The sequence below is a fragment of the Xiphophorus couchianus genome, chromosome 3 (genome assembly GCF_001444195.1).
Source record: "Xiphophorus couchianus chromosome 3, X_couchianus-1.0, whole genome shotgun sequence".
Classification (NCBI taxonomy): domain Eukaryota; kingdom Metazoa; phylum Chordata; class Actinopteri; order Cyprinodontiformes; family Poeciliidae; genus Xiphophorus; species Xiphophorus couchianus.
The window spans coordinates 17,985,646-18,009,112 of NC_040230.1; the positions used below are offsets into that span (position 1 = coordinate 17,985,646).

Here is a 23,467-nt window from a genome sequence, read left to right on the forward strand (position 1 = left end):
TAATTTCTTTTCACATGGTAAATACATGTGTTTTTTTTAAGGCATCGGGGTATTATAAATATTTATGCAGTGTTCAAATTTTATGTTTTCCAGCCTAATCAGTCATCAGGTTATCCATGCTTTGGGAAAAAGTGATTCTGGCACTTCCTGACTGATTGGGGTCAATCAGCAAAAGGGGGTGAAATCCCAGTGTTTTACACACACACACCCACACCCACGCACACTCAAAAAATAAAAAATCACAGAAAGCACTCTGGAATGTTGTCCTCTCTGCACATCAGTTAATGGCGTGGCCAGATTTTCGTAGACTAAATGACAGCTTGATTGTGAGGTGCATGAGCTCACATTGAATTGGGGACACTGATTTGGTACCTGTTAGAGGCAATCCACAGAGGGGGGCTGGAAAAGCAGAATGCAATCAACACCTTTAAAAGTTAAACAGAAAACAGGAATCAAAGAAACTGATTGGTAAAGGAGCTGATTCTCCGCACAAACAAAAACAACATTAAATCTGAAAATTTCAACATGGACAGACACAATCAGGTTGTGGGATCAGCAACACCTTAAGGCTGACATTACAAAGGATTGACCTGATAATAAAAGTAAATAATCTGATTGTATTTTGCATATTGAGGTACCTTCTTTTTTTTTCAACCTAATGTATGAAAGAAATTAAAAGAAAAGAAAAGCAATAAAGGCACACCAAGTGAGCAACAATTCTGAATGCTAGAGTCTGGATACACCTCTTCCTAAAAATGTTTCAGTCAGAATTATTTAACAAATTTGTTTGACAACAATGTCACATAATTGTATATGTGTCCCGTGTTTCAAAATCATACAAAGTTATAACAGTTAAGACTACACGAATGATGATTCACTCACCTCAACATGCTGGTTAATTGGGAAGCTTGAAGGCCTCCATCAGCAGGATTGTCTGCTTTTTTTCTAAGCAATTCAGTCAACCTTGGTTTGACCACTTTGCCATACTCTGTGTAGAAGCTTGAATTTTCAGATCTATATAGTCCAAGATGCCTGTAAGCATGTATTTAGACACAGCACTATAGGTGGTGTAGTAAGAAAAAAGTTAAGAGACCTTAAGAATATAAAAATACTGACAGCAGGAGCATACAGAAATGTGGATCTATTTTCTAGAATTTTCATATTTTTTCCACATTTTGTCTTGATAACTCAAGTTAATCTCGTTTTGACCCTTGAAATTTAGCTGTTTGTCATGTTAGTATATTCAAGTATTTCAATTTCAAACTACATAAATTATATATGTAGAAGTAACAAAAGAAAACTTCACTATGGATTGGAAACTTGAAAAGATGATATTTATATTAATTATAAAATAATTAAAATAGTCATTTAATAAAAATGTAGTCTTTTAGCAAAATTACTAACTCAACTCCATTACATATTTATGTTAGTCTTTTCTTTGTTCTATCCACTTGTTTTCACTTCACTGTCATGGTGTAACATTAAATCAGTTGAAAATAAGAAAAAGTTGTAGTTTATAATATTTGTTCTTTTTGGTGTAGCATTGTTGACGTCAACTTCACAACACAAAGCAATACTTCAGATGTTAAAGAAGCCTTTTATTTGGCAATGAAGTGGATGACTGCTGTGAAATAAACATGATTACACTGACACACATTACCATGTGGCAGATAAAAGACATTCAAGTGTTTTTTTGATGACTAACTAACTGCTGTTGATATTTTAACATCTCTATTGACATCCTTGACTCTCAAAGCTCTTATTGTTTTAATTTATTTGCATCAGTTGTTATCTGCTAAGATCCCTACTGAAGTGTATATCAGAGGAAAAGCATATTTAAATGATGGATGGAAAGCTTATTGTGGATATAAACTAAAATGAGATCACTTTCTAGGAAAGCATCACTCTAAATGTATGTTGTGCATAACATACATAAAATAAGACTTAAAAATGAAGCATGAAGTCTCAGCATGAAGTTTGAAATTGCAGTCATTCATATAGAAAATCTTTGGTTTATCTTATAATTTAAATCAAGATAGAAGCAGGATGTTCCTAACTGCACTGCTGTTCATTCATGTCATGCAAAGAATCGAGTGGCCTGTCAATAGGAAGCACTCTAATAGTGTATAAACTTAAAATGAATCTGTGTGGGGTTCTCAAACCAGCAGTAGGTCCCAAATTGAATTACATGCACATTTCTCAGCCACAAAAGGGAGCCATCACTAATTAAAACCCAGTGATTGATGATAGTGACGCTTCATGTCAAAGGTGGATAAATCACTCTCACAGTCACTTTGCTGCATTGGCTTCCATCTCCCACACCATTGGTTACTGTACTTTCACCACTTTTTTATCTGTGGGGAGGGGAAAAAAATGAAACTATTCAGTCTTGCTGAGTTAATGTTTTATTGAGCATTAAACCTTTAATCCTGTCCACAGCTTTATAACCCTTTGTGTGAAATAACCTTATAGCAAACAAAGTCACTTGAAAAGGCCAACATGAGCAGATGCACTTCAGTGTCATGTATACATTAAGTGATCTTTTCATGGACATACTGTACATGCTCCTAATTATGTTAAGAGAAGGAAAACTTTGACCTTCTAAAAGCAAAACTGTCAAATGTCTTATCCAGAGACAACACTTTGTGAATAATCGCTCTCTAATGGGGTTTTTTTCTACAGCCTGTATATCACATACACATCAATTTAAATGACCCCTTTTCACCCACATAGTTTTCAAGTATCTAATGGTTTTAACTTCTTCCTTTGTTTCCTGATCAGATGTCATTTTTTTTAAACATACGTAATAAAAAAATTAAGTCACACAAGGCTTTCAGATTACACTTGAACAATAATGATAACATTTTAATAAGTAGCTGTTTTTGATATGGCTTTTTTCCTTAGGCAGCACGGCACATTAGGTGGGGTGTTAGCGTCGACATTTGCATGTTAAGAAACTGAGGCAGGGCGCTCCCCCTGTGGAGTGCACAATGTAAGCACTGCCAGAAAACACAACTGGTTTTCTTTAAAATCTGTTTTTTGTTTTTTTACTAAGAAGCTTTACCAAATTTATGTTTACAATTTCAAATTCACAATCATACACAGACTGGTGAGATCTCAAATGATTTATTCTAACCTGAACAGACATTGTTTTAAACATATTTAAAGAAACATGAAACAATTCTATTTGTGGGGGGGAGAATAAATAACAGTTTGAAGAATTTATTTGCACTTAACCCACTTACAATTAAATAAATTAGAAGATACATCCCCAAAAGTATTTCGAAAATAAAAATCATTAAATAAAGATGTTGAAACAGTAGTTTTTGTCTAATTAATCTCTAATCTCTAATGTGTTTCACTTCATGATAATGTTACTGAAATAAATTAACTTTTCAATAATATCTTGATTTATTGAATGCATCTGAAGATTGAGAAGAGCATGAGTCATCCATGTAAACAATATATAACAATTAATATAAGATTTATTACTTAGTTCTTAATGTTTCTGATAAGTTACCTAAAGACTGTTTCACATTTTTGCTATTTTGTTTGTTTTTTAAAGTTTATTTTTGCAGAATGATTTTCATCATTTAGTTAGTGGTTGTAAAGTTTGGATGGGGTTGGGCCATGCCACAGGCATCAAATATATTTGTATGAACAGCCACTAATTTTAATGTAAGAAAGTAATGTTATATTTAATCCTGATCATATAAATAAATTTTTTATCATATTAGTCTTTGAATATCTCTGATTTGAACTTGTTTCACAACAAAATAACCTCACAGCAACTTCATTCTTACTATGTATTTGCTTTGCTTGTACAAGAGCATCAACTATTTGACAATATTTGACAAATCAGACACTACTGAAAAAGCAATATGTTTTTACAAGAGAAAATTCTTTATTTCTTTAGTGGATGTTCAACCTTTAACCCTAACTTTTTAATACTTAGCTGGGATAGTCAGTTAGTTTTTTTGCTGCCTTTTGTTTAACTTTCACTAAAATATTTCAGAACCTACAAAGCAGGAGGCTCTAAAATAAATGTTTATTGAAAGTCTTGTTATGGTTTACATATCTGTCCATAAATTTAAAAAAAAACTGGCAGAGAACTGGAACCACTGCAAGTAAAAACATGATTATTTTTTTTACAACAGTCTCTCTTCTTTGAACTGTAGGCAAATAAAAAAGCCAAACTGTAAAAAAAAAAAAAAATTCTTCCTTTGTCTACTAGATTAAATATTATTACCTACATGCTGCTGTCTTGCTGTCTCTCTGTATGTCGACCATTACTGCGGACCAAGGCTGCTGTCTTCGGCCAGGAACAATTTTGTACTGTTAAGCTGCATGCAAGTCGAATCCTGTCAGTGGGTTAGTTTTGTTCAAAGGACCAATTAGTGGGTCCTACCTTAGCCTGCAGCTAAAAGGCCTAATGGTTGGGGGCATCCACCTGAGAGGTACAGAGCTCTCCCTACTGGGCTTTAATTTGAGAGAGGGGTGGGTGGAAGCTTCTGAGGCTTTTACCATTACACAAGACTTCATTGTGGCTGCTGACCGTTTGATCTTAAAATAATTTACTTAATGATCTCACCACGGGAGCAATTGGTGCTGCTCGATTAGTCTGCAAGGTCTAATGGACATGGGAAAGAAGAAGGAGGAGGAAGGAAAGTGAGGGAACAGGGGGATGGCACAGTAAGAACTAAATGAATCTGCAACGCAACCCTGAGAAGGTATATTTTAAGGCATAAAGTCAGAAATAAAATAATTTTTTGGTTTAGTGAACTAGAGCCGCTTAACAAGCTTAAATAACAAGGAAATAAAGGGTTTTAGCAATTTCTTAAGAATTACGTCTTGACAGTTATCACAAACGTATGATTTCAGATTGCATTAAGGCAATTAGAAGCACTTTTTGTTGGACTTCCTACTTCTAATACATATTTACAATTAAATTTATTAAAAATCAACACAAAGATATTCTATATTTAGGACAAAAATAATCTCAATTGAACAAAAAATTTTTTGTTGACGTTTATGTGGTCAAAATGATTTGTCTTCAATTGAGCAAAGTATTATTTTTACCATAGGTGAAAATAATTCTAAGAATATGAATAACTTGACAAAACCTATTTTACATGAGTTGGCACTATAAAACAAACTTCTTGGTTGATTGATAAGAATTATATCCTTTAATCTGTCAGGGATATAAACAACATTGGTGTTAATGGTACACACTATGTTGAAAACACTTTTAAAAACACAAATGCATTTCAGTTTTTAAATCTTTACATATTTTACAAGTAAATCTTAATAGAGCAATGCTTCTGAATTCAATATTTTTGATTAGTGGCAATATTGGGAAAGAGCAAGAATCAAAATTTAAAGAAGTATTTAAAACCTTTCTTGTACAGTTAGGAAAAGGTCAGCAAAGATGAATGTATAGAATGTATATAGAATGTATTTCCCACGTGTTTCTCATTTGTGTGATTTTGCACAAAAATAATTTGTGTTTTTGCTTCCCATAGCTGGAGTATGAGAGAAATACATTTCATCTAGTTGTCATTATAATACAGTTTGCAGTTTTTGTTAGTAAAGTGCATTTATTAAAATAAAATGCTGGGAAAAAAAACTAGTCATCCTTGGGGATTTGTGGTAAAGTGTAGAGTTGAAATGTGAATCTACTTCCAGGAACCATTTAGACAACTTAAAGGTAACAAGCCTCAGAGTAAAAGTAAGGAGGTGGAGTCAAAAGCAGCCATTAGAAGATGAGGCGGACGCATTCAGGTAAGTCCATGCAGTCATACAGTAAAGCCCTCAGGAGAAATATGAAAAGCGGAAAGGGAAGGGTGGGTGATTAACACAGATCACTGTTATTAAATCGGCAGCAGGGTTGTTAGCGCACATGAAGTTGTCTGTGTCATGTCATGACAAAATCTGCCTCACTGGCAGGAAGGAATCCAAATAAATCTTTGAATGGATTTTTTTTTTTTCATTTTCATTGGAAGTTATGGCATAATTAGTGTCATCACTTTTAATGATGCGCTACATCTGTTTCCCTCTTCAGTGTTATGACCCTATTGGGGGAAATGGAAGATTATAGTCATTGTCAGAGAACTTCTGCAGCCTGGTGTGTATGAAGACTGGCAGTAATTGTAAGTTTATATTTCTAACTTATATGTCGGACAAGTGTAGCCGAAATAGGAATTCACACACCCATTAGACCATTAGCTTGCCAGCCAGACAATCTGGCTTTTTGACACTTATTTACCATTTATAATGAAATGAATAATTGAGTTTCAATTCTTTTTCAAAAAAAGAATTTCCTAAATTTTAATCGAAATTAAATAAAGCAGAGCAAAGTGATGATTACAAAGAGAAATAAAATTGCATCTCTTGTTGAACTATATTTTTATACTGTATTACACTCTTGTCCTTATGCTGAGACATTTACTGTGGTGCAAGGAAACGTCAACCTCCTCAAATTAAACTGTGCAATTGATCAGCCAACAAGGCAATAATTAAAAAACAATGAGCATGATGTGTAGTTAGGACACTTATCAAGAATTTTATTGCAAAATAAAAATGAGCTGCTTGTTTACTACTTCTGCAGTGGAATTTCTCATATACAGTATGTGCATGTCTGTAAAATACCCATCTGACTGTAAGGCCTCAGGTGTATTTTAATCATTTAATCATTTACTGACTGGTAAATCAGTAAAGCCACCACCACCAACACTACTGACTGGGGCTAATCCTTGATCGAGGCCCCTGCTGTGGACCATGCGGTGTGCATATTAAAAGTTTTTACAGATGCTTCACCACACCTGGGCTCCTCTTACCGTTGAGCATAAATCACGACTTGTGAGCGGAATACCTCACGGACAGAGCCAACATTCCTCCTACCGTGCAGGGATTAGGAAATCAAAAAGGGCACGCGCTTTGCAAATGCTGCTCAAGGCCCAGAGGAAGCCCCAGCCAAGGAGGCTCACTTTGCTTTGTCATTTATAATCGTGCTGGGCTGACAGAGCCCCTTGGGACATTCCCTGTTACAAACCCCAAACCACCGACTCCTTGTGCCATCCAAACAGGTACAAATTATGGTCTAAGCGAAGCGGAAGAGCTACTGCAAATTGCAGGAAGCGATCTCTTGTGTCTTCATTATCTTGTTAGGGGTTTTTAGAAAAATGTGTTTTCAACAGCACAGACAACTAGACCAAGAGGAGTTTTTTTTCCTCCCTACAGGGACAAGTGGAATTTGTTTTTGCAACTAAAGTGAGATTTGTGGTGTCATTTTCATGTGCAACTGCATTTTTTTTGTACATCAGAATATCATCAAAAAATTAATTCATCAAACAAATTCAAATGTAAAAGTTTGACATGTATTTTATGACATGGATTCTTCCAGCCAGAGTGAAATGTTGCAAGTGTTTACTCTTTTTAATTTTTGGACTTTTGGACAAAGTCAATGGATTTTTAAAACAGAAATGTCCACCTAAACAGAAGCACAACCATGTACTGCATAATGTGTGCACTCAGTACTTGATTGGGATCCTCTACTGAGGTGCTAAGAAAGTCCAGGTTGCTTTAATAGCAGCTTTCAGCTCGTCTGCATTGTTGGTGTGTATCATCTTCCTCTTCACAATACTCCACAGTCTTTTTAGGGGATATTTGTTGGCAATCAAACACGTTTAAATAAACCAATTTTTGGTACTTTTGGACTTACACCAGCAGATGTCATGGCTTCCTAAATCTTCAGTGATTGTGAAATCTTCCCACTGAACCTCAAACAACTTGGATCCTGCCTTTCTCTACTCTTCCTCCAGACTCGGAGACCTTGACTTCAAATGAAGTGTAACATTTACTTACAACTGAATAGAAAAAAAAATGTTTCTTCTCTTTTCTCCTCAACCAAGATAAGATACTTCTCATGTAGTCTCAGGTTCAGTGGTGACTTAACAAGAGTAGCTGTAGCCCAATTTCTGGGTACATCTGGGTACAGTATCATACACACTACATGCCTTGCAAAAAAAAAAAAAAAAAGAGAGAGAGAGAGAGAGAAAAACACTGCTCTTTGCATCCTTACCTAGTGTTTGTCCCAACAAGAGTAATTTGCATTTATGGAGTGAATGATTACACAAGTATACTATATAGGGAATAAAGGACCCACCTCAGGTTAAGGCTGATTGACAGTAACATTGTTTGCTGGGACTTCCCTCCATTTTGAGGAACCCAGAGTAGCGCTGGGCTTTATGGCATGGGGGCAGTGCCAGTCTCTCAGGATGCTGATTAAATGGGATAAACTAACCCTTAAACACAAGTGGCCAGGCCATCCTAAGTGAACTCCTTCCTAACTGGCCTCAACCAAATCCTATCATTTATCGTGTTTCTTTTTTTTGTTTGTTTGTTTGTTTGTTTTGTTGTTACATATAGGAGTTTTTCAATTTATTTACTGTAGCTAAATAATTGTATTAATTTAATACACTGAAAAACTTAATATAAGAATGAATCTAACACTAATGAATGCCATCTGGTGTAACACCTACCAGTTGTTAGGTAATGAGTGCCCTTAAAGCCTTTGTTTCTCAGAGGAATTCTTAAAAACAAGCCCTTCAAGATAAACGACCGGCTGTTCCACTGTTGCTCCCTCAGGTCTCCCTCAGGACACCGTATCTATCACCAGATGCCCTCGGGTATGTGGGCTAACAAATTTGTTAATTCCAGGGCTTACATAACACCCTGTAGGAGCTTTAGCCCTATCTCTGAGGATTTGGCAAGATTTGCCAGCAGAGATCCCACTCTCAGTTTTGAAAACACAGTGCTGTGGGTTTTAACATTCATTATGCTGCTGGATGGGCATCAATTCACCACTTGTACACTATTATTTGCCACCAACACATGGAGAACACAGGTGGAATACAAGTGACAAGATGTTATTATTTAGTCAATGAGATCAATTATTTTATAGACGGGAGTTCACCAAACAATAGATGCATGTAGCACTCTCAATCACCAGCCAACTTTCTTTATATAACATCTATCTATCTATCTATCTATCTATCTATCTATCTATCTATCTATCTATCTATCTATCTATCTATCTATCTATCTATCTATCTATCTATCTATCTATCTATCTATCTATCTATCTATCTATCTATCTATCTATCTATCTATCTATCTATCTATAAAAGCACAAGTGACAAATTGCTGTGGTTTCATGCTATTTGTTCATGTCTCCTAAAAATCTGTGAAAAGAGAAAGCGGCGCCCCCTGCAGGTAGTCAACCCACACTGAAAAATGTCCTATATGTACAAGCTAGTTTTTCCCAAACAGAATGAAACCAATAAAGGATAAGGATGTACTACATTTTTAAGTTGGTGATTGTGCTTGATTTTGTTCAAAACTAAATTTGTTTTGCTTCAATTGCTAAATATGTCAAGTATTTAATACATGTTTTGGTGGCTTGTTTCATCTACCTCTCCTCTTTGTTATATATTTATGGAGGTATAAAGTGCTTTCTCTCTCCCAAATGCAACAGAAAACTTAAAAATAGGGTGTGCATTTGAAAGCACAATACTACTGAATTTTTTTTACTGAGTATTCTAGATTTATATAGTTTGAAATTACATAGAGCCAACTAAGGTATATGCCCTAAGCACAAATTTAATTTGCTAAACAAAGTCTAGTTAAGTTCATCTAAGGTAGGTCCATGCCATTGACCTACCTTTTAGAAGACTTTTACCAATTTGAATAAGAAGCTTGACTGCATTGTTATGATCTCTTTTCCACACAAGACCAAGTAGGTTTGGATTTTTTTTCTTCCCTTCATAATAAACAACATTTAGAAACTGTATTTTGTGTTGTCTTTGATTTATCTTAAATTTATTTGATGTTCTGAAATACTGTAATTTACAAGCAAAGAAAAAAAAAGAAAGAAAATGCAAACTCTTCTCATGCTGCAAAATCTGAGGTCACATTGTATTGTTTTATGTTTATAATGGTTGATTCAAGCTTTCTTGATTTCTTATCTTCCTGAATGTTTTGCCACAACACCCTTATTTTATTTATATATTTTGAGAATGTCCCTGTTTATATTTTGTCCTTTGATTTTTCATAGCTTATGCTGGTGACATGCAAAAAAACCTGTTAGTTGCATGTAGGTACAAAAACTTGTACCTACAAGTAACTTGAGGTTGGAGAGGAAATTCAGCAAAAGCTACAATAACAAGGTTTAAATATGACTCAGTTTGGGCTATTTTACAATAGGCAAAAATGTCATTCTCTAAAAAAATAAGACTTAATATTGTAATTTCATTGAATGGTATTTATACATAGCCTAGTATTGTTTCAGAGGTTCTGATGACAAATTACTGCACAATTTTCTAACTTGTGCTTTTAAAAGAAAAGTATAAAAAAAAAGTTTTAAACTTATAACTTTTTCTCAAAAAGCTTTAGTCAAAAAGCTTGTAAATAATGACCTAAGTTGTTGACTGGTAGTGTCTTAATGTGAGCTTTTAAGGCAAACCGTCTATGAACATTTGTTGCGGATAAAATGTGATTTTGTCATGAATTATTGCATACTTGCATGTGTGACCGGTTGACTTCTGCGTTGTGTGTTTATAGGACAAACCATAAAAACACCGAGTCTGGGTTTGGAGGCGGACTCCGTTTATTCAGCCTGTCAATCGGGAGATATTAGCATTAGCACGTAGCATGTGCTCCAGTTCTCCAACCCGATCTATACAAAATCATAATGTTAGCATTCATCAAATCTTATAAATGCATAATAGCAACTCGAATGAAAATATTAACCTAACATTAATACAGAAGAAAAAAAATAAACATTTGGACAATATAAGTGAAAGGATTACAATAGATTATAAAACTTGCCTCTTCCCAGTGGAACGATTAACAAAAGGGAAGAGGAAATAACTTAACATTTATAATGGTGCTGGAGGACCCTGAACAAAAGAAGAAGAAAGTAGGGCGAAGCTGGAGGACCAAACCCCTCATAGCAGACACAGAGGAACACAAAGACAGACAAGTATAAGAGGGCAAATAAATTAAAGAAAACATTTTGTGAAAATATACAACAATATAGACCCAGTTACACATGTTTTCTGGTATCTTTTGTGAAGAACCAAATTCACAGTTTAAATGCCTATTGTTTTTGTCACTTTTCAATAACAATTTGTTAAAGGTAACATTACTTGATGGTGCTTTAAAATGGGACCATGTGCTTGGAAAATATAACAAATGGCCCTTTGATACACAGATTCAGTTCAGTCTTTTACTATAAACTGATTTATTATTTAGAAATAACCGACGAATGTAGATTTGTCTGCATTGTTACTGCGGGCAGATTGCTATTTACACGGACACAAATAAATAAAACACATACGTTTCTATCTGTTTCTATCTATTCAGCCGAATAGCTGGCTGTGATTGCAGATAGTGTGCGTTGCTAGGCAACACAATGCTAAACCGACGTAAGAGGTCGTGCCATTTTTCTACGTAATGGCAGCAACTTAGAGTTTTCTTTCGGACGCTGAGTCGCTTAAATTACTGTCCAGAAACTGCCGCAAACGCCTTGATTTTCTAGATACATTGTCAGGAGGTGTGGGGCGAGCAAGAGTTCAGCTTGTTATGATCGGGGACGCGACATGTCAGACGAAGAAAGTCTAATTGTGCCATCTTTTCTTGAAGACGTCAGAGTTAAGTTCGTCGGGGAGAAAGTGTGTTTTCTTTTGCAGCTGCTGAGAAAAACATGGGAGCAGAGTGCTGCGGGCGGAGAGTTTCAAGCACTGCTCCAGGACTTCTTCCAGAAACAGACAATCCTATATTTCTCATCAACCAACAAACGCTGTGTGCTTGCTTCAAATGAGGTAAGGCTGACCTGCAATCTTCAGTGCTTGTTTAAAAAAAAACAAAAAAAACAACTTTTATGACAGCGTTTTCCTCTAAGTCTCACTTTTATTTCATATGCAGGTCCTACCTGTTGCTGCTCAAAGTAGACAAATTTACATTCTCAAGAAGAGACCTGCTCCTATTGACACTGAGAACTGCAGGAGGCTTCTGAATTTTGGTCTCCTGTCTTCATCGCCTCTGCTGCAGCTATCAGGTGCTATACAACAGGTGATTACTCTGTTTGTGATTCAATAACCAAAAGAATGCGTGTCACTTGTCCACAAACTTGGCAAATAAAGCTGGCTCTTATTTTGAGTTGTATATAAATATTGCCTTGGAAAAGTATTCAAACCTCATGTACTTTTAAACATTTTGCCACTCTGCAGTCCTCAAACTGTGATATATTAAAATTGTATATGATAAATCAATACAAAGTAGTCCAGGATATTTACATATTTGGAGTTTTAGATTTTTGTTAAATTCTTCTCCCTAGCTCAAGCTTACTAAGTTTTGTTGGAAAGTGTACACATAAGTCCCCAAGTCTTGAACTCTCAATTCAATTTAGTTCTGGGATTTGAGAGGACCCTGCTTGTGTCTTCGTTGGCCTTGGGGATGCTTCTTGTTCTCCAGTGTTTCCTTGCAAATCTCTGAAGACTTCAAATAACCATTGTACTTGTCCTGAGATTAGATGACATATAAATGAACTCCATGTACTACTTGGAGTTAGGAGTTAGAGCAATTGGTTTTACTGAATTTTATTTTGACATAAAGAGGTTTCAATATAAATATAAAGCAGTATTTTCATATTTTTATTTGCAAGAACATTAAAAGCCTGTCATTCATCACTTTTGTTGGTCTATCACATAAAAGCCTTTTAAAACACATTAACATTTGTGATAAAATATATAATAAATGAAGTGTTACGACTATCTTTGCATGAACTAAATAGAGTTCCTAACATTTTTTCTGGACTCTGTGATTTTACACAAGGTATGTGGCCCAATACTGACCAATGGCAAAAATCATCCCATGTGGCCAACTTTGATTTCTGAGGACATCAGTCGACATGTAGAGAGCATGTGCAGTATGACATCCGTTGTACAAGGGCAGGTTTTAGGAAAAACTGTCCTCCCTATTCCAACAGCAACGGGCTGGATGGAAAAATCCTACAACACATTTAAAATGTAAGGACACACTAATATTCTGAGTCTCTAGTGTAATCCTGGTCTCAAGTAATTTTTATTTTCCACTCAAAGGTATGAAAACTACGACAGGACTTTGGCTCATACCATTGAGACCCAGGTTATCATGTGGAGCAGTTTGATTCAGAAAATCTTAAAGCAGGACTCATCAGACCTCCTACAGACAGGCTGCAACCCTGAGCCTGATGTAGAAATCAGGTTTTGGGCTTTCAGAAAGAGCAATCTTGAGGGTATTCATCATCAGGTATGATTATGTGTCCTACTATTGGCTAAAATACAATTTCATGCAGCTCCTATTTAAGTGTTTGGAACTTCTACTAACAGCTACAGAGTTCCAGTGTTGAAATTATGGCGAAAGTGTTGGAGGTGATGGACAGCAGCTACCTTCCAGCTATCAACACTCTAATAGGAAATGTGTCTAATGGTAAGTTGTATCTGGTATGTTTTTAAGGCCATTTTAGTTTAATCACAAAAACATGTAACATTCATTCTTTTTTTGTTAAAATGATTGTTTATTCTTCTCCAAAATCAAAACGAAAAGCCCTTGAAGAAGCCCAGGATGTTGACCTGTATCTACGGCCACTAGATGCACAGTTGTCTCAGCTGAAAAATAATGGATTTATTGATATGGAGAAATGCACCCCTGCAGTTTTTCATACACTATTCCTCATCTGGACCAACTGCCAGTATTATCAGAGACCGGCTCGCATCGTGGTGTTACTCCAGGAACTCTGCAATCTGTTCATTGAACAGGTATCAGTCTTCTGAAAAACTCAAACCATGAGATTTTTCCTGCTGGTTTTGCTTGTGTGTACATTAATATATGTAAACTTTCTCATTATAGGCTTCTGCATACCTCCCTGATGATCTGCTACACAGAGAGGATACAGAGGAAAGTCTGCTAATGATAAAGAAGGTAGTCAAAGCTCTCCAATGTGTCAGAGAGAGTTACCAGGCCCAGAAGGAGAAGCTAGCCAGGCAAAAAAGATATCCGCCTTGGGATTTCCCGTCTGCCATGGCTTTTTCACGTTACAACCAATTCATGAATCGCATTCTTCAGCTGGAGGTAAGAGGATGCATATTTTTTTTCCTTTTCTTTTTAAGTTTTGATTTCAGTTTTCATATTTTGCTATGAATTTTCTAACTTTCAAACTGTTTCTTTGTAGAACTTGTTTGAAACTATGTTGGAATTTCAAATGATGGAGAAGCTAGAGCTTGGTGGAATTAGAGGAAGGTTCTACGGTGAGCAAGTAGCCAAGATACACAATGAGTTCACCAACCACTGCCAGGCATTAAAGTACAGTAAATACAATCCACTTGACCTCACCTCGCAGGTAAAAAAAAGTCTATTTATTTTTGCTGGAATTGATTTAAGTAAATCCAAACAGTACAAAAATAAGAACAGTGCATAAAAACTGTTGTAGTTCATAAATTTATTCTGTTTTCTTTCTCATTGACCTTTTGTTCTATTTATTGATGTAAGGCTTTTGAAGACGATTGTAACACTTTCAAAAGACGAATTGCAGACTTTGAACTTCGCCTTGCCAACTTGCTTTGTTTGGCTTTCAAGGATTGCACCGGACTGGAATCAGCTTTAAAAGTATGTTTTTGTTTATTGTTTAAACACATGATTGTTAAGTGGCTATTGAATTAAAATAATTAAACAAGACAATGGCATTTCTTTTTAGATGCTAACAATTATTGCACCCTTTCTGGAAAGAAGTCAAATCCGACAGTTGTTTCGTCCATCCTTTATTCTACTTCAGCAGCATTTCAAAGAAGAGCTAGAGAATTGTAAATTTATGATTAAATCTCAGCTCAATCCGGTAATTTTTTCCCCTCAAAAAATTCATTAGCATTCTAAATTTAACATGACATAAAACTGTTTTAGTTTTTTCTTTCTCCTTTTTTTTTTAACAGGTTGACAGTGGTACGATGAAGAATATGGCGCACACATCTGGAGTTTTAAAGTGGGCAAAAATGCTCAAAGAACGCATTGAAACACCATGGGAACAATTCAGATTATTGTTTAATATGTAAGTAAAAATATGACAATAAACCTTTATACTGTTGTTGAAATAGACAAGACATTGTCTTTTATATAATCATTCTAGGTCTGCACAACATGTGGAGATGCTGAATGTGTACAGCACTCACCGGGACATGGTGAGTCTCTTGGACCAGTATGAAGAGGACATTTACAGTGACTGGTGTAATGGTTTGGAACAGACTTGCCTGATCAACCTCAACCAGACTCTGATTTCAAGAAATCCCACATCTGGACTGATCTCGGTCAACTTCAATCCAAAGGTAAATGGCATAAGATCCCTGTAAGACTTGATACGAGACAATAAAATGTCTGTTTCTTAAAATATCATGAACTGATGGTCCCCTTAAACTGTTTAAAATCAGTTTGATAGTTTTAGGAGGACATTTCATTGTGAATATCTTCTTGAGGTGCTAATCTCACATGGACATTGTATCTTAATATTTTATAAAATCATTATCTTCTGTATTTTTTGTAATTATCTCTCCTCAGCTTGCTGAAATTTTGAAAGATGTCAAGTACATCCACACACTCAGTGAGAAAACCGTTCCTACAGCGGCAATAACTGTTTTCGACAAGCGTGACATTTTCACAAAGGTGAAATGAAACATGCATTCCACTTCCTTACACATGGCATGCTTTATTGAGTTAAATAACAAGCAATTTGTCATACTTATTAGATGTTTACTGTCTTGCACAAAGTACTCATGCTCATTTTCATGTTTCAAAAATATTTATGTTTTGACACAATTAGGCCATAAACGTCAATGTATTTTATTTAGATCATTTTGATGTGATTGATCGACTCATATATAACTGTAAAGTCGAACTGCAGTGATATATGGTTTTTAAAAGGTTTTACAAATAAAGATTTGTTTTTAGCGTGCATATAGTAATAACTGTACACAAAGTCCAGAGCAACAAATTGTCTCTTTAATTTAATAGAGTCCAACATTGTGTAATTTATTTTTATGCAAGCACACCTGGTCAGTGAATACCACAAACATTTTTAAAGAACATTTGTAATCAAGCAGAATTATTATTCAAATGCACATCCCATTTTTTTGATTGAGTTTTGTTTTTTTTATCCATAAAAAAATAGAAAACAGTTTTCTTTGCCCTCCTCTTTACAATCATTTTCTACTTTGTACTTTCATAAAATGTGGAAAAAAAGGTTTAAAAACATTCGTATTTTTGCAAGGTCCTCTATACATCCTAACAACGGCACGTCTTTTCTATTGTGTTTAAGTATCTCAACAGTTTACAGCTAGTGGTACAATGTTACAACAAGCTAAAAATGACCGCGTTGGAGGTGGAACTTCCTCTCATCAGAGCTGAGCTGGTCTCCATAGACTTGCAGCTAGCAAAAGCAGAGACCAGCCTCACATGGCAGGATCAGGATTGCTGGAGCTTCATTCAAAGCACAAAGCACCTGGTCCAAGACCTTGCATATCGAGTCGGTAGAGCCAAGGAAAACTCTGATACAATTCAATCAATTATAAAGGATTGGAGCAAGAAGGCCATGTTCTGCAGAAAGGACAACAAGAAAGGCTCCCTTATCCAACTGGAGAGCAAAATGGACTATGTAAGCAGGAAGTACAACTCCATGAAGAGGGATGGGGAATTCATTCATCAGCTGATACAGGTGTGTGGGGTTTCAGTTTTTTATACTGCAAGTGGAGACAAAAACAGCCAAGCATTATCAAGGTTCCACAAAAAACAAGTTGTGGAGCGGTCTTTAATTAAAGCACATTTAAACTAATGTGTATCCTCTGTTAATCATTTTACTTTTGAGTCGAAAGTAAAATGTCTTGCTAAAATTCTATTTATCTTATATTTCACAAGGAGAATATGGTCCTTTTTCATGCTGATCCTGCTTCAGAAGGATGGAGGTCCTACCTGGAATATATGGACGAGTTGCTAGTCGAAGGGCTCTTCTGCTACATCAACCACTCTCTTCAGTTCTTTGTGGACAATATGGAAATTTGGCCATCTCAGCCTCCTCTGTTTGAAGCCCAGTTATTGCTGAATGGTTCAGTTTTAGGTTTTAATCCTTCAGTTGACCGAGATGCAGGAGATGGTCTCTATGAACTGGTGGAAGGACTGATTGGAGACATATTCAAGTCTTCTATGTATATTCAGAGGGTTGCTGGTCATCTTAGCATGGAGACCTATCAGGTACTCTGCTCAAGGTTTAAATATTTACGTGTTGCACATTGTATTCTAACTGAAAGAATATTAGGTGGATCTAAAGTAACTCAAACTCTGCACCAATTAATATTCATGGTGATGTTGGCATCATGCTGGGGGTGTGTTTCCCTGCCAGCAGTACAGGTGCAATGAAAAACCGGCTGTTGTATTGTAAATGGAGTATTTTTTAAAGTTATTTCACTACAAATAAATAACAAAATGGTTGAAAAGTTAACCAAATTCAGTGTTCCATAGCAGGACAATGATCCCAAACATGTTTAAACTGGTTTTGGGGTGGACAAAACAGACTAACAATAATCACCTTGAAGGATGCTGATCTCAAACCTTTTGGAAATTTGTGGAACAATTTTAAAAACCATGTTTATTACTCAAGACTATTGTTATATCATTTTGATCCTTGTTCCACAATGAATTCATACTTCTTGTATTTGAAATTAACTGAAGTTATAATAATCATTCATTCCTAAAGAATGGTTCAAATTTACCCCTAAGAGGCCAAAATGAATTTAGCATTAATGCAGGTGATGCTTGCATGCATATATATGTAAAATAGCACTGTAGATAAGACTCAGAATTAAAATTGGCAAAAATTGTTTGTGCAAATCCTATTGTCAGCTTGAAATAAATTAGTGTGAATGCTGTATAAGACTATGAAGAATTTATATAGAGAAATGTGTTTTGTTAATTGTAAATATGTTTATAAAGGGTATATTCTTAAGCCTTAACCTTCTTTCAGGGAAATTAGTAAATTTTCTAAAATACAATAAAACTAATCTGCCATAGTTCTAGTACTTGCTTTTGATGATTTTTTTTGTGTGTCATAACTCTTGCAGGATATCATGGATGACATGCCAGATTTATCAAATCTGAGGCAGAAAATCATGGCTAAAGTGGAGAGTGTTCTTAGGAAAATGGAAAATTACCAGAAATGTTTTGATTGCTACACCCACCTATGGCAGGATGATAGAGCAGAGTTCCTCAGGCAGTTTCTCAGATTTGGTCGTGGTCTTTCAATAGACGAGCTGGAGGCCTGTGGAGCAGATGTGCTCCCTGACTCTCCCCCTACAACCGAGAACTTCAGAGAACAGGTAAACACATTCCAGTATTTATGTTTTTTCACAATATGGAGGGTTTGTGTGCTATTTGTTGTTCGTTTTCATTTCACAGATTGATTATTATGAGAAACTGCACGCTGAAGTGCATCAACTTGAAGACTTTAGAGTCTTTGATGGGTGGCTTCGAGTGGACTGCAGGTTCTTTAAAGTCAGTCTTCTAAACACAATTAAAATGTGGAGCTGGCTTTTTAAAGAGCATCTCTTGACATATTTGATGAACAGGTAACATTCATTTCTCCATATTTCTTCACTTCAAGTCAAGTCAAATCATAACATCAATTGTTTTAAGTGTGCAAGTTTTTCCACACAGTCTTGAAGAGCTGCAGACATTTCTCCAAGTAGCTGTCAAGGGGTTGAACAGTCCTGCTGTCAAAAGAGACCACCAAGGTTTTATTGATGTTATGACCCACCTGTTTGCTGTCAGAGACAGACAAAGTGCCATAGATATGATGTTTGAACCTCTTAGAAGCACAATACTCCTCCTAGAACGCTATGGTGTGACAATACCTGAAGTTTTCTACACTCAAATGGAGGTTGGCACCTATTTTATTATTTAATTTATTTATTTTAATGAAGAAATCAGTGTTCTGTATGAGGTAATTTAAATTCAGTCTGCTATTTCACAGGAACTCCCAGAAAAATGGAGTGAGGTAAAAAAACTGGCCTTAAAAGTGAAGAATGAAGTTGCTCCCATGCAAAGTGCAGAAGTGATAGTTTTGAGAACAAGATGCATGGATTTTGAGGTGACAAATCATTTTATAGCATCCACATGTTGTTACAAAAATCCTGTAAATTATATTAATATTCAATTCTTGATTTTTTTCTTAAAGTCCTGTGTTAGTAATATGAAATTGTGGAAATGTGGAGTTTTGTTCAGGGTTCTTAACATCAAGTTTATATGAGTTCACCTTCAGAGAAGCAAAATAAGTAAAATGTGAAAGTAAATGTTTGAAAAAAAGTATACCACAGTGCTGTTCTTGAAAATCACTACTTATTTTCAGGTAAAACAAGCCAAATTCAGGGAGCGATTCAAAGCAAACGCACCCTTCAGTTACACTACACTGAATCCCTATTCTAGTCTGGAGAAAGTAAGTATTAACCTACAGTGCCCCTGTGGGATAGAGATTGTTGTTTTATTATACAGGATATTTTGACTAACTGTCCTTCTGTATTGTTCAGTCAGAAAAAGCCATCCGAGATATGGAGAGGGAAGTAGTAGAGCTACAAGAGTCCACAAATCTGTTTGATGTAACTATTCCCGACTACAGAGACATCAAGCTCTGTCGACAGGAAATCACTGTCCTGAAAGAACTATGGGACATTGTGATATATGTGCAGGCAAGTTATTCTTCTTTCTGAAATGTCATTTTTCAGAAGAACCTGTAAATGCAGCCAAAAGATGTATTACATCATCAGAATATTCTAGCACCTAAATGACTTGACTGGTCTGCCCTTTACGAGGCAGTCTTTGAATCTCTGAATAACCTCTAACCTTTAACTGCCACCATTAAAGACCTTCATTCTGCTAACTTTTTGTGTGATTGTATTATCTTTACAGAGCACTGTTGAAAACTGGACAAAGACCAAATGGAAGCAGATAAACGTGGAGCAGATGGATGCAGAACTGAGGAGCTTTGCCAGGGTAAGGTTACCTGCAGTGCTATATCACACCACCTTATCTCTCCTGCAGTTTTACAGTTACGCATCATTACCATTTGCAACAGATGTCCATAATAACTAATTATGTTTATCCAACTTCTGCTTCTGTAGGACATACGGAAGCTTGACAAAGACGCACACTTTTGGGATGTGTATGTGGGATTAGACCTGTATGTAAAAATGTTGTTGACATCATTGCGTGTTGTGACTCAACTACAGAGCCAAGCAATACGAGAGCGCCACTGGATGCAGCTGATTAGAACAACAAAGGTCTGTAAATACAGACTACCGGAGTTGTGCTACATTTTGTCTTACATGATGGAAACCTTGGGCTTTGAATCAATGTATTTCTTTCTGAACAGGTTGACTTCACTGTATCTGACACAACCACCTTGGAGAATCTTTTGGCTCTGCAGCTTCATTTATTTGAAGATGAAGTCAGCATTATAGTGGATAAGGCAGTCAAAGAATTGGCTATCGAAAAGGTTTTTTTCTCATTTATTTTAAATTGAATACCTGAAATTGGTACATCTGTAACCCTTAAGTAAATATCAAAATGAAGATGCAAATACATAACACTACCAAAGGTTTCAAATATTTTTAGTCCTATTTGCCATAGATCAGTGTATAATAGAAATACACTGATTGAGAAATCTGCTGCTAACTGAAATCAGACAATTTCTACTTAACCAGTGACTGACTAGTCATAAAGTCAAAGATCTGAACTTTTTGCAATCTATGAACACCCCGAACCTAAGCTGCACTACTAGGTTGTGACACCCTTTGGTAAGGACATAATTACTGAACAACAAAGAGTCATTTTCAGTATCAGGAAGGTGTTTAAAAATATGCCAGAGAAGGCACAGCAGGTATAAGAAGCAATTATAAACAAATGTATTGAGGTAAATTGGCCTTTAATTCAGACTGTTTCAAGAAAAGGATTGTGGTAGATTTTAGTCATTTCACTATTTTGCCACTTTGTATTTTCACAATTTCAGCATATGTCATTTTAATCCACAGTGCATGTAAAACAGGTAATAAAACTGACTAAAGCAGTTTGTAATTTAACAATGTTATCAATATAATGCCCACTCTGTTGTTTTTCAGATTATAACAGAAATAAGCCAAGCATGGGGATCAATGGAGCTTTCATACGAGGAACATTACCAGACATCTCTACCACTACTCAAATTTAATGAGGACCTTATTGAAATGCTTGACGATCATCAGGTAGTTGTTTAACCTTTTAAAAACTTTAACTTGTGGTTTCACAGAGGAAAAGAATAAATTATGAATTTAAGTACAATAATTTCTGTTAAGAAATTCTGTAAGGAGGACAGGTTGTAAGTTCTTAAGCTAAGACTGCAGAATGGTGTGCCATTTTCAATGTCTGATGGCACAGCTGAGAGCAAAGGGGTGCCTATTGAATCCTGAGATTTATTGCTGCTTGGGGGATGCAGAGCATTGTTGCTCCTTGGTGATCTTTGAACACGCACAACAGATGTGTGGGAGGGTTACAGCCAGCAATTAGAAGCCTTGCTACTTCAGTGGCTAAATCTTTGTTGAAGTGGTTGGGTTGCCCTGCTGATGAGGTGGAATGTGTTCTTAAACAAAACTGACGTATGTAAAGTTCTCAATAAGTGACATTGTCTTGCCGTAGTTTGTGTGGTAGTTGGGTGTTCTGGGCTTTTACTTTGGATTTAGTTTACATTCCCTTGCAAACATATTTGTACCACTTTGACTTTTTCACTTTTGGCCACAGTAAAAAGTGCAACCTCCTTTGTTCTGCTACATTTAAACAAAATAATTTGCCACAAAATGTCCTCAGATGTCACAAAAGGAGTGCATAAAATAATCTTAGTGTAAGTCCAACAGTTCTGTGAAGGCATCAGAGGTTTGCCTGAGAATATTGGTGAACACACCAAGGAGACCAAGGAACACACCAGACAGGTCATGCATAAAGTTGTCGAGAAGCTCAAAACATTGATATTGACATATGTTCTCACTCCAAAGTGGCTAAGAGCGAGCTTTTGTTTTGCAAAGACAATATTAAGATGTCAGTCTCCAAAGGACTTGCAGCTTTAAATACAATGGTTGTAAATATGGCGGTTCTACAAAGCACTGACTCAGTTGCTTGAATAAAAATACACATCAGATTATAGAATTTTAAATTGAAAGAAAACATTAATTAAAATTTGATGTGGTCTATCACATAAAATGTTAACAACATACATTAAAGTCTAGAATCATCCCATTATCTTGTTGTGCTTTATCGTATGATATTATAAGGTATTGTATGGTTTAATGGAGTTTTTTTAAGGTTTCATGTTCTTCAGCTTTGTTTCACATATTCCTTTATATTGCCCTCCTGAAGATTCAGCTCCAGAATGTCATTCAGAGCAAGCATGTGGCTCACTTCTTAGACCGGGCACTGGAACTGCAACATCAGCTCACTGCTGCTGATTGTGTGCTAACTATTTGGATGGAGGTCCAAAGAACATGGGTCTACCTTGAAAGCATCTTCAAAAGCTGCGATGACATTCACCAACAAATTCCTGACGATGCTTTAAAATTTCAAAAAATAGATGCTGAATATCAGGTATGAATGTTATTGTGAGGATTGTTCAAGTCATGCAAATTTCATTCTTTTAAACATATTTTTCTTTCAGGAGTTAATGCTGGACAGTGCTAATACTAAAAATCTTATTGAGGCCACCAACAAACAACATCTGTTTGAAAAATTAGAGGACTTGCAAAAAAGGTGTTTGTATATGTTTCAAAACCAGTGGTGTCAAAAATCAATCCTCAAAGGCCAGTATACTACATGACTTAGTTCTTTCCCTGTCTCAACTCACCTGAATCAAATAATGGTTCATTAACAGGCCTCTGCAGAACTTTGACATGATGAGGAGGTTGTTGGACCATTTGAATCGGCTGTAGTAAGAAATATATAAAACTAGCAAGACAACGGCCCTTGAGGACTGGAGCTGGTCACCCATGCTTTAAGCTATAATTGGAAATATTTTGGACATTTTCCGCTTACTATCCCTGTTGATGCTTTCTGCCAGGCTGGTTCTATGTGAAAAAGGTCTTGCAGAATATCTGGAAACCAAGAGAATTGCATTTCCCCGATTCTACTTTATTTCATCTGCAGACTTGTTGGACATCCTCTCCAAATGGAGTCGCCCAAAGGAGGTAGTGTAGTGCAGAGTTTTACATCAGTTTTGTTTCACTGAATACCTATCAACTTTTACATGTAGTTACTGACTTTCACTATCATTTTGCTAAGCACATATTTCAAATAAGGGTAATGACCTATTTCTTATTCT

The 23,467-nt window shown here is 35.9% G+C and overlaps 1 protein-coding gene across 1 annotated transcript in view; it reads left to right on the top strand.

Annotated features, from left to right (window-relative positions):
- The first annotated feature begins 11,507 nt into the window (after positions 1–11,507).
- The window catches only part of LOC114141781 (dynein heavy chain 11, axonemal), a 44,285-nt gene continuing 32,325 nt past the window's right edge, over positions 11,508–23,467 (top strand). The window contains exons 1-28 of the mRNA XM_028012593.1: positions 11,508–11,882; positions 11,986–12,132; positions 12,895–13,088; positions 13,161–13,350; positions 13,431–13,530; positions 13,648–13,859; positions 13,951–14,172; positions 14,273–14,440; positions 14,590–14,706; positions 14,795–14,932; positions 15,027–15,142; positions 15,221–15,416; positions 15,646–15,750; positions 16,403–16,798; positions 16,999–17,331; positions 18,198–18,452; positions 18,532–18,701; positions 18,790–19,012; positions 19,106–19,222; positions 19,481–19,567; positions 19,659–19,817; positions 20,038–20,121; positions 20,250–20,408; positions 20,501–20,623; positions 21,246–21,368; positions 22,513–22,737; positions 22,808–22,899; positions 23,207–23,333. Coding sequence (XP_027868394.1) covers positions 11,661–11,882; positions 11,986–12,132; positions 12,895–13,088; positions 13,161–13,350; positions 13,431–13,530; positions 13,648–13,859; positions 13,951–14,172; positions 14,273–14,440; positions 14,590–14,706; positions 14,795–14,932; positions 15,027–15,142; positions 15,221–15,416; positions 15,646–15,750; positions 16,403–16,798; positions 16,999–17,331; positions 18,198–18,452; positions 18,532–18,701; positions 18,790–19,012; positions 19,106–19,222; positions 19,481–19,567; positions 19,659–19,817; positions 20,038–20,121; positions 20,250–20,408; positions 20,501–20,623; positions 21,246–21,368; positions 22,513–22,737; positions 22,808–22,899; positions 23,207–23,333 — 4,800 coding nt within the window. The 5' untranslated portion in view covers positions 11,508–11,660. The remainder of the gene's footprint in view (positions 11,883–11,985; positions 12,133–12,894; positions 13,089–13,160; positions 13,351–13,430; positions 13,531–13,647; positions 13,860–13,950; positions 14,173–14,272; positions 14,441–14,589; positions 14,707–14,794; positions 14,933–15,026; positions 15,143–15,220; positions 15,417–15,645; positions 15,751–16,402; positions 16,799–16,998; positions 17,332–18,197; positions 18,453–18,531; positions 18,702–18,789; positions 19,013–19,105; positions 19,223–19,480; positions 19,568–19,658; positions 19,818–20,037; positions 20,122–20,249; positions 20,409–20,500; positions 20,624–21,245; positions 21,369–22,512; positions 22,738–22,807; positions 22,900–23,206; positions 23,334–23,467) is intronic.